Source organism: Ailuropoda melanoleuca, chromosome 4, assembly GCF_002007445.2.
Source record: "Ailuropoda melanoleuca isolate Jingjing chromosome 4, ASM200744v2, whole genome shotgun sequence".
NCBI lineage: Eukaryota > Metazoa > Chordata > Mammalia > Carnivora > Ursidae > Ailuropoda > Ailuropoda melanoleuca.
The window spans coordinates 51,724,670-51,735,483 of NC_048221.1; the positions used below are offsets into that span (position 1 = coordinate 51,724,670).

General features: G+C 46.3%; 1 protein-coding gene across 1 annotated transcript in view; it reads left to right on the forward strand.

Moving 5' to 3' along the window:
- Positions 1–10,604, forward strand: part of SYN2 (synapsin II) — a 219,714-nt gene extending 209,110 nt beyond the window's left edge. The window contains exons 12-14 of the mRNA XM_034657253.1: positions 2,817–2,877; positions 6,927–7,146; positions 9,664–10,604. Coding sequence (XP_034513144.1) covers positions 2,817–2,877; positions 6,927–7,146; positions 9,664–9,799 — 417 coding nt within the window. The 3' untranslated portion in view covers positions 9,800–10,604. The remainder of the gene's footprint in view (positions 1–2,816; positions 2,878–6,926; positions 7,147–9,663) is intronic.
- Positions 10,605–10,814: the final 210 nt, after the last annotated feature.

Genomic DNA, 10,814 nt, shown 5'->3' on the forward strand with positions numbered 1-10,814 from the left:
CCGACTTCACTAGTTGGCAACCAGGTCAAGAGAAAGAAGAGATCACAGTGAGAAAGAAGTCCTGGACCTAAAGTGTCCCTGGGTTAGGCAGTCTTGATGGAAGCAATTTCTGCTTCTTTGAGGCTTGTTTTAACTTTACCTTCTGCATCTAACATATAGCACATATAGCAGGCCTCAAGTTTAATTCCCTAACCTGACCATTTTCAGAGCTGCTCCCTGGAGTGGATATCAAATACAACATGGTTTAACTTCTATGATTTAACAACATTTTTCTCTTAAAGACTTATACTGTAGTCCTTTTTGGATTTTCACCATTATTGTACTACATGTTCATTTATTTAACAAGCTTTTATTAAGGACCTCTTATATACTCAGCCCTGTGTTTGATGGTATTGGTAAAATGATGATAGTCTTGAATTTTCCAAAATATTCCTAATTCTAACTGTTTTAACTTTTTTAATAAATAGTTCCTGTTCCAGGCCATATATCCCTATTTTTCTTTGAAAACAAGGGGCATTGCATTTGTTAGGAATTCATGAGAAGATGAAGACGCATAGTCTGTGCCCCGAAGGATCTGTCAGTCTTCTTGGGAGCATCATTCCGTCTTTAGGATCACAACACCTCACTATGAAGATCCTCTTGGGTCTCCTAAGTGCTGTTTCAGGATTTTAGAGAGGAGATCACAGTCAAAGGGGGCAGTCAGAAGGGAAGATTTCATGGATGAGGTAGAAAGTGACTTAGATGTCTAGGATGTATTGGATGGGATTGCTAGAACAGGTGAAACGGTATTCCTGGAGGGTAACATGGTGTGGCCTACCCTAGAGAATAAGGAGTGAGGGGCTGGGCCTGGAGGGAGCAACTGTGTTTAGGACATGAGAGAGAGAGAAGGCCAGGAAGATCAATTCCAACCATACTGAAGCAAGTTTTAGATGTCAGCCTGAGGGATATGATTGTCATCCTGTTGGCAATGGGAAGAAAATGTGAGCATCAGGTTGCCTAGCCTCACAGCCCAGCTGCATCTGCCTTTACTCTCTAACCCTGGGTGAATTCCCTGAATTAGTTGGACCTCAGTTTCTTTGTCTAAAAATTAGGTATGTTGATAATAATAGCATCTACCTCATAGAGGTCTTATGAGGTTTGCAATAATTTATCAAAGTGTCCATCATGTTCCCTGGTACATACATAATGTTAGCTATAAGTTATTAGAGCAGTAAAGTGACACAATTAGGGAAGGAGTATAGGAGGACAGTAGGTAGGCACAGAAAGGATAGATTGGAGAGAGAGAAGACTAAAGCATGAGGAAACTATTCTGGTAGTAGTATAGTAGTAATAGTAGTAGTCTAGTAGTCTAAGCAAGATATAGTACAGGCTTGACCAGCAATGATCAGGAGAAGGTGGTGAATCTTAGATGTTGAGAGGGAAAAGCTGACAGGTCTCACTGTTGAATGGATGGCATGGTCTCCAGCTGGTGTATTGTGTATGGGTATTTCGGTGTCAGAGCTCAGATCAAGCACTGTGGATCCCATATCGGTGCTTGGAAGAAGGAGAGGGGAAGTATTGGTGTGCTTGCTGTGATCTGTGAGAGGGCGAGGATCGTAGATAGAACAGGCACCCTCTGACGTTTCAAAGGTCCCCTGCCTCCTACTGCCCCAATTCCTCTTAGTAGGATAGTTTTAGGTAATGTTGTTAAAGACCATGACACTGGAGAGGGTAATACTTCAGCTCTCCTTGAGTGGAGCTAAAAACAAGCCTTCACAGGCAGGAGAGGAGACTGATGGTGAGAATGGAAGGTCCGTAGGAAATGGGGAACAGGAAAAACAGTTTTCACGTGGGAATAGGGCTGAGGGGCACGTCACGAGGAAGGGAAGCACTGAAAGAGGAAGTGGGAGAATGCTGAAGACATACTCAGCCCATTTCACAGCCTTGCCCCTTCAGCTCCCTCTGTGACATCAACATTGGCACACTTGGCAATGCTTAGGCTTTATAGAGCATTTCCCTTGCACTGAATTTAAGCTCCACGTGCTCACTGCCTTTAATTCATATGTTAGACAAACTGAAGTCACATGCATCTTTGATCCTGTCAGGGCATAATCAGAATGATAGCTGGGAGGAGAGGAAGCATGGGAGTGGAGCCATGTTGTTGGATAAAATTCATTTATGCTATTTGAGAAGGAAAAACAGCTTGGCCTTGAGCACTTTTACAAGCATTAACATCTTATTCTTTTCCTCTGGGTAAGGGGGGTTTGGGGGAAACAGATGACTGCACCCTTCTTCAAGTCCTTCCCTATTGGAGTTCCAGCATACCCCAAAGAGTGGATCTGACCCCAGAGCCAGCCCCAGAGCTGATCCTACCCCAGAGTTAACTACACAAGGGAAGTGAGAGAAGTCTGGGCCTATCACCTGGTCCAGCCCCTACCCTGGGGCCCCTGCAATCACCTAAAGCCCAACCCACTCTCTGGAGTTTGGTGTTGATCCTCCCTTTCCTTCAGGATGCTGGGTCTGTGAGTATGACGGGGAACTGGACAGCGGGTAGCTGCCAGAGAAAAAACCAGGTGTTGTTAGAAGACTCAAAACTTCTAGACAGAATAAGTCTAAGAGGGAGGGTTTAGGGGGTCTCAGACAATGCCTATCAGCCCCAGACTGCCTAGACCTGTGCCCCAGCAATATCCCAGAGGTGTTTCTGGAACAGCAGAAGCCTCTAGGCTGGACCCCATGATCCCCATCAGATCCCACTGTACCCATGCCACGGAGCCACAGTTTCTCTTTGGAATCTGTTCGGAGTTTTGTTTTTATCTCTTTTGCATTTTGTCTTCCAGAGTGGAACACTTAAGGATCCGGACTCGAGCAAGACCCCACCTCAGCGGCCAGCCCCCCAAGGTTGTTTACAGTATATTCTCGACTGTAATGGCATTGCAGTAGGGCCAAAACAAGTCCAAGCTTCTTAAAGTGATTGGTAGTTCATTTTTCAAAGCAGAAATCTTAAGCCAAAAACAAACAAGGGAAGAAAGGAAAGCGGGGAGGGGAGCAACAGACCCTCCCATTGGTGCCGTTTCTGCGTTCTTTCAATGCTGACTGGACTGTGTTTTCCTATGCAGTGTCAGCTCCCCTGTCTGGTTGTTTACCTGTTCCTGTTCGTGCTTGTAATGCTCACTTACGTTTCTCTGTATAACTTGTGATTCCAGGGCTGTTTGTCAACAGTGTACAAAAGAATTGTGCCTCTCCCAAGTCCAGTGTGACTCTATCTTCTGGGTGGTTTGATAGTATTTTTTAAAGTATTACATAATGTGGGGTGAAATAGGACTGGGGGGATGGACAGGGGAGAAACAAAGACCACAAAAATAAAACCCAACTCCTCTCCTTCTCTCCCCGCCCCCAGGCTCAGATTAAAGCGCCCCCCCACCCCCTGCTTACCTCCATGAGTGTGCTTGGGATCTTCAATGAATTGTGCTTTTTGCTTCCTTTCTGCATGACTAGGGTAAATAGATAGAAGTTTAAGAGATTTTCAAGGTCTAATTTCCATTGCTTCATCCATTGAATCTGAAGGCATCCACCTTTTTCTCCATTTGCTAAAATTTGGTGCAGTTTGAGTTTATGTGAATAGGCTGGCTGTGCCTGTAGAGCTCTTGTGTTTTTAGTGATGACATGAAATATAAAGAACAAGCTATTTCCAGGAATGTGTTCTGTATTTTACATCCCAGTGTACCTTCTTTTTTATTATTAACTAATTAGCTACGAGATTAGACAAAAAAAAAAAAAAATGGGGCCGCTGATGTGCAATATCAAAGTGAACTTGTGAGTATTTTCTGTGTGTTGATCTCAGTCCCCCTAAGTTGTTTCTTCTTTGTTGCTGTTTCTGAATTGGCCATATTATGCGCTTCTGTGGAACTGAGGCTGCTTTGTATTCCCTAAAGCCTGACCTATGTACAGAGATGATTCTTTAGCAATTTTGGACATAGGATGCAGGAAGCTCCTGAAAGTCTGAGAAGGAGTTGACCATTCTGCTCTTGGCCTCTCCCTAGGCAATCATGAGACAAAAACCAAAATGTCCCATTTCACAGAGTGGGTACACTGCCTACAGAACTCTGAGGTGGACTCCTGCTTTCATTTTCAGCTGTTACACGAGCCCTCCAGAGGCCAGAGAATGAGGAGTTTTATCTTTCCTGGGAAGAACTGTCTCTGATTTTAGCTCGTGTGTGTTTGGGGCAGAGGCTCCACAGCCATGGCTCTTGAAGAAAGAGTATATCTGTCTTCAGCCAGTTAGTCCTCTTTCCTCTGACACGTGGTTCCTGGACAGTGATGAGGCAGTTAATTAAAGCAGGCCTCAGCGTCAGTGCCTCATCTCGCCATCTCCTAGCCAGGCTGGGACGGGCACTGAGCGTTCTCCTCTAGCGCTGTGGTCCGTGGGAGTTCATGCCAGCAGTTTGCACTTTAAAGAAGTGCTTCTAGCTCTACTGTTACGTTCCTCTCACTTCCATACTGATATGTTACCAGCCTGGATTCCAGGTCTGAGGAATAAATAGTGTTGATAGTACGATGTATGTGTCAAGGGCACATGCCCTAGTTTCTCCTTTGGTTGCTGGCAAATTCTGAGGCTACAGGGAAATGCACTGAGTGTGAGTGTTCTCATCTGTGATCCCTTCCTTAGATGGTGATGGTGGTCGATCTGTTGTAAATATATACATAAATGCATTTATGCACTTCCAGGTGGGTTGCATAAGAATCAGGTCCTTAAATACCTCCCAATCTGATGAAATGGTAGAAAGGAATAAAGCAACATTTCCCAGAATGGAGGAATGCATTTTTATTTTTTATTTTTATTTTTTGTCCGAGTGGTGAGCTGATGGTGGTGTTGCTTCTCTGCATGTTATCAGTGTGAACATCCAGGTGCTTTTCATGTGACGTTTGTGAGCCACAAATACAACGTTGCCATTTGAATTCAGTCAGGCTCCAGGGTGGTGTTAGCCAAAGTTTCTCAGGTGGGGGAGAAACTGACTAGGGCTCCTACTGCCAAATGCAAGCAGGCAGCGTAACCTGACTATCATGGCCCTCAGGCAGCATGCTAAGGGACAACTCTGTGGCCTGGGGGACATCCATGTCACAGTATAGGGTTGCTGTTCAGGTGTTTTGTACCCATTTCTTTTCTCATGTTGTCCCCTTTTTTTGTACCGATCCAGCTGGGAGAACCTCAGCCAATGCTGGAAGTGTGATTTAAGTACCTCTCTTTGTGACTCTCTTGTACAGCTTAATGTGCAATAAAGGAAAAGTTATATCTGTCTTCAGTGTTAAGTTGTAAAGTTTCTGGCTATTCAAGCATCTCTGTACAAGTCGGAAAGAACTCAGGTTCCTGGTGTAAGAGGCTGAGCTATCAACCTGCTGTACTTTACAAGATGAAGCCAAACTTGGGAAGAGGCAAAAACTGGCTAACGTGAACTATGCTGATCTGTCGCCTTCATCTTCACTGGTTATCTGATTTGAACTTGGAACTTCAAGTTTTCAATCCAAAAGTCCATTTATGTATTTGTTTATGTAAAACTAACTCTGGTATTCATTGGTAATTGATACAGTGGAGCCCACGCCATGTAGTAGGGAGATGGGCTGATAATCATGGATGCACAGCGGCGTAGATGTATAATTCTTTCTCTCCAGAGGGTATAGGTATTCTGGTGTTTCTAGGACACTAAATTACAACACAACTCTTAGCTGCTCTTGAGTTTCTATAAGCCTACTCCTTCCAGCCAGCCCATGAATGTAGATGCTGGGAATGAGACTTGAGTAATTGGATCTCTCAGGCCAATTATGCATCATTTCCACTAGTCAGAATGCACTGATGAGGACATCTTTTGACTTTGGACTGCAGGAACCCCTCCTTAGCAAAATCTGAGCAATCAGGTATCACACCTACTGCCTGACAACCCCCAGAGGAAGGATGGCCTTTTCCCCCTCCAGGCCACCAGATGGTTTTCTGTCTCATGCTGAGAGAATGGTATCCTGGTCCTTTTGGGGGTGAGGTGGAGGTGGGGGGCTGCTTCTTTGTGGGATGGGGCCCTCAACATCCCCACGGGAGAATAGGACTTGGATTTCTGGAGAATTTCACCACACACACGGGGGAGGGAGTGGAGCCCCCTGAGGATGGTACTAAGAGGCAAAAGAGCACAAGGAAACAGAAGATTCCCCCTAGTCGTGTGCTTGAGTTAATGTTAATATGAAGCTCTGGTGGGGCGGGGCATGGCAATCAGACACGTGCGGGTCAGGAGCCCAACAAGGCCCAGCTCTGTAAAAACAAAGTCTGTGATCATTAATGATCATAAAGCACACAATACTTTTTAAAGAACTTTCTTGTCCATTAACATCTTTGAAACATTACCTTCTTGAAAGACAACTAAGACTAGGGATCACTTTTTCACAGTTTTATGGTTGTAAACACCAAGGCCCAGAGAAGTTTGCTGACTTGCTCAGGGAGTCACTGATAGACTGTGTCTTGACTTTCTGATTCCCAGACCTGTGCTCTTTCCACTGCCTTGTACTGCATCTACAGTGTGGAACTCAAGACCTTCTAGTAAACTGTGGGGCAGGTTGCCCTATACCTGAGGAACCTCTGGGGAAAAGGGGTGGGGTCCCTCTGGTCTAGGGGGCCTTCTGTACAAGAGCTTGCTTCTGATCAGGGCTGTTCATCCCATGGTTTCTTCCTTGTCCTCCTGACTTCCGCTGTGCCTGAGGTGCTGTGTCTCTGAGGAAGAGCAAGTAGTGGCAGATGTATGAGGGAAACCAGGGACTGGCTCTGGAGCAGGACAGAGCTGCAGGTGGCTTCTTGTAATAGAGCTTAACATTTTGGTGATTAACTTAATCTCACCCTTTAACACGTAGATTCTAATAAGGAAACCCTTTGATATGGTTAAATTATGAAGTTTTTCTTGTACTGAACCTAGGGGGCCCTGGGCAACCCCAAGGAATGCAACCCCCAGGCAAGGTGCTGCCTCCACGCCGGCCTCCCCCTGGACCATCACTGCCACCTTCCTCCTCTTCCTCCTCCTCCTCTTCTTCCTCCACCACCCACGGAGATGCACCTTCCAGCAGCAGCTCCCTGGCAGAGGCCCAGCCACCCCCGGCTGCTCCACCACAGAAGCCCCAGCCTCACCCACAACTCAAGTAAGAGACAACTCAGCAGCTCCTTCCCCTCCCCTCTTCCTGCCCCTCCTCACGGGCCTTAGGCTCCAGAGCTGCTAGAAAGCACCTTCAATCAGGCTTTCTCCACAGATATTTTTGTGGGGCTTTTTTTGGGTATTGGTTTTGGGTTTTTTTTTGTTTTTTTTTTTTTGTTTTTTGTTTTTTTTGGTTAGGGGCATGGTTGGGGGTTGATTGGGGAGGGTAGAAAAGAAGGAAGTGAAAGTCTAAGGTCTAGCTAGAAGCTCAGGCCCTCCCCTTTCTTCCTGGGGATTGCCAATAAGGCAGAGTCACTGCCCCTTTCCTATTCTTATATTAGCTTAGGGTTGTTGTTTCTTTTTTTTTTTTTTAATCCTGTCTCCCACTCTTTTTTTCCATTCCTTTTCTATGTGTATGTGTGTGTGTGCGCGCGTGCGCTCGCGCTCTTCTCTCTCTTAAAATTAAAAAAAAAAAAAAAATCCTCTTTCCTGCCTCTGACTCACAATTTAGGGTATGCAATCAGCAAGGCTGCCCAGAAGGAAAAGGGGGAAGTAGTTAAATCCATTTCAACTTTTTACCTTCAGCTTTGTCAGAGGATGTCGGTTTCTGGTGTGGTCATCAGAGCAGGGCCCAGATAGATACTCTGAGGAACTCCATCTTCTTGGGCTTCCTTACACCCGAGAAGCCCCCAACACACTGTCCTGCTTCAGAGGAAGAACTGAGGGCCGCTGGAAAACAGTAAAGCTGTACTTGGGATGGACAGCACCTGGGTGTGGATGGTGGTTAGTTCTACCCTCTCCTCTAGAACCAGAGATGCCTCTTTCCACTGTCCCCAAATGGGCCTCTGTCATCACTGTCAACAGAAACAGCTGTAGCCTTGCAGGGATGGGAGTGACCCATCAGTGCTTCTCAGAGTGAGGTGATAGGACTCCTCAGGGAGGGAGAAAAGGAGGCCACCTTAGACATGGTCTAGTCATTATATAGATGAGTAAACTGCTCAGAGAGATTTGATTAATTTTTTCCTCAAAACCACTCTGCTAGTTAGTGGCAGAGCCAGGATACAGGCTCAAGTAGTCCAGATGACCACTTTCTCTGGGTCTCCCAGCCCTCGTGACTGGAGGAGCACCACCGACTCCTGCTCCCCAGCTCTGGCCAGTGGCACATTTCACATCTCACCTGACCCATAACCTACCCTTAATCCAATTGTTTTCTGCATGCTAACTTTTAAAATCTCTCCTGCCTTCTCATTAGCTACCCCCAGTGTGAAAGCAGGTCTTTGGGTTGCCACAGCCTTTGGGCTGAAGTCGTTATACAGAGCCAGTGTCTAACAACAAGCAGGAGGCTTATAGCTGGTGTCCCTGCCTGTGCATGCAGAAGGGGCCCTCCCTCCCAAAACCCAGCATATTGGGGCTCATCGCCAACCCTAAAGGGCATCTGTTCACAGTCACTGCAGGAGAGAAACTGCTCACACTCCTGTAGAAGGGAGCTTTGGGGGCTGTACCCCAAATGTAGAGAAGGGCTGGGAGCCCTAAAACTTCAGGAGAAGTCTTCTACAGCCAGAAATCATCAGGAAAGAGACAGTGAAAGTCAAGGAGACAGGGCAGACCACTGGAGACGCCAGACCTTGTATTCTCTTCTCAAATACTGGGCTTGGCCTCCCCTCGACCTTCTTGTCTTCACAGTTTTTCCCTCTGGATCCCTAGTCTCTCAGGGAAAAAATTGGTTCCTAAAATGTGTGTGATTTGGGTTTTTAATTAGAAAACTGCCTAATGTCCTTGTGTGTACCAGATATGTATCTCTTTTGCCCCTGGATACCCTGAACTGCACAGACCTCATATTAGGGCTTTTCTGAGGAAGGCTACAAAGGATGGTCATGTCCATTTTAAGAGCAGGTAACTTAAGGCCTTGGTTTATTCCAAGTTTAATTGGAATCAGAGGAAATAAGCAGAGTATAAAGACCTGAAAAGGCCTAGAGAGCATTTTACGAAACCTCTGTACATCACAAATGAGAAACCAAGTCCCAGAGAAGCACAACAGTGAGTGAAGGGCAAATCCAAGACTTTGACCCAGGTCTTCTGATGCTGGTTTTACCACTGACAGTTAATGGAAAAGAGAGTGCAAAGAGTCTGTGGTCCCCTGGTTGCTATATTTCATCAGAAGGGAAGGGTGTGAGATTTCTAGATTAGTTGGGACCTCTGAAATGTAGCCTGTGCGCCCTTTAGTTTAGCATTAAGTATAAGAAGCAGCCTTTGAGTGACTCCTCTCTCTTTCCCTTCTCTTTTTCCCCTTCTCCCTCGCTCCCACACTGCCCCCATCCTTTCCTGTTTTAGCAGCACCAAAGGTGAGATAATAGCACAGGGGCCTCCCCGGGTCCTGGCAGCACTCCACTGTGGCTTTCTCCTCCATCACCCTGGTCTCCCTGGGGTGGGAATGGGGGTTCGGTTGTGTATCCTCATGTCATCGTCTTTCCCTGCCTCACTGGGAACACCCCCTCTCACGTTCTCTCTGGTTTTTATCTTCAAGCAAGTCGCAGTCCCTGACAAATGCCTTCAGCTTCTCTGAGTCCTCCTTCTTCCGGTCTTCAGCCAATGAGGATGAAGCCAAAGCGGAGACCATCCGGAGCTTGAGGAAGTCCTTTGCCAGCCTATTTTCAGATTAGCTCTCCAGATACACGGGGACACCTAGCCCAACCGGGAAAGGCATCTGAGACATTTGCCAATAGTCAGCCACCCTTGGTGATGTCCCATGACCTTGATGTGTGTGGTCCCTTCCTCTGCTCCGTTGTGCTAAGTGATATTGTGCAGCTCAGAAAAGACCATGTGAAAGTCTCAGGGCAGGTGCCTAACCAGCAAGGGGCATCAGATATCAGAGAGAATAGAGCTGCTTTCCTGTAGTCCTGCGAGCTTCCTCTGAGGTCATCGTTTGCTGTGAGTTTAGTGGCCTTATTGTGACAGTGCCCTCATGTCTTATTCTTCTTCATGAAACCAGGATTCCCTTCACTGAGGACTCTTGGTAGCTTTACCTAGCTCAGATGCAGTGCTAAGCATGCCCCCGCTTTAGTCAGTGCTGCCTGTTTGGAGAGCATATACTTACCCAGAAATGCTCTTGGCTCTAAGTGTTAGGAACCTACCCACTTGGATCCCTTGTCATAGCTGTTTAGCTGTTTAAAACACACTTGCCCAAAACAAGAGACTCCTCGACTGCTATCATGGTAAAGCACCTTTAGTCTGTTGATAATTGAGAGGGCAAGGATCTGCAGTTCTCCCCACCACCACCTTTTCTCTTCTCTGGAGAGCAGTTCTTATGTGCGTGCTGCAGTGATCTCGAGCTCCGAAGCTGCACTGTAGAGAATGCATGCCACTGTAACAGCAGTATGCCAAGTTTTGTGTTCATCTCCAAATAAATGTTAAGACCTTTGGTGTAATAAAAGCAGCAGCATTAACCAGCATTTGATTCAGCCATGAGGTTTCCCCTAGGCCTACCCTTTTGGCTGAGAGAGTATATGTGAGGCATATGTGTGTGCTTGCAAGTATAGGGAAGGGAAAATATCTAGGAGAGTGAAGCTGTTTGTGCCGGTATGTTTGTGAATGTGTTTATGTGTGAGTGGCTATTTGCAAGTGGTTGAGAGTATGGCTGTCCTTTAGATGTCACTTATGCTGGGCCTCCTGACATCT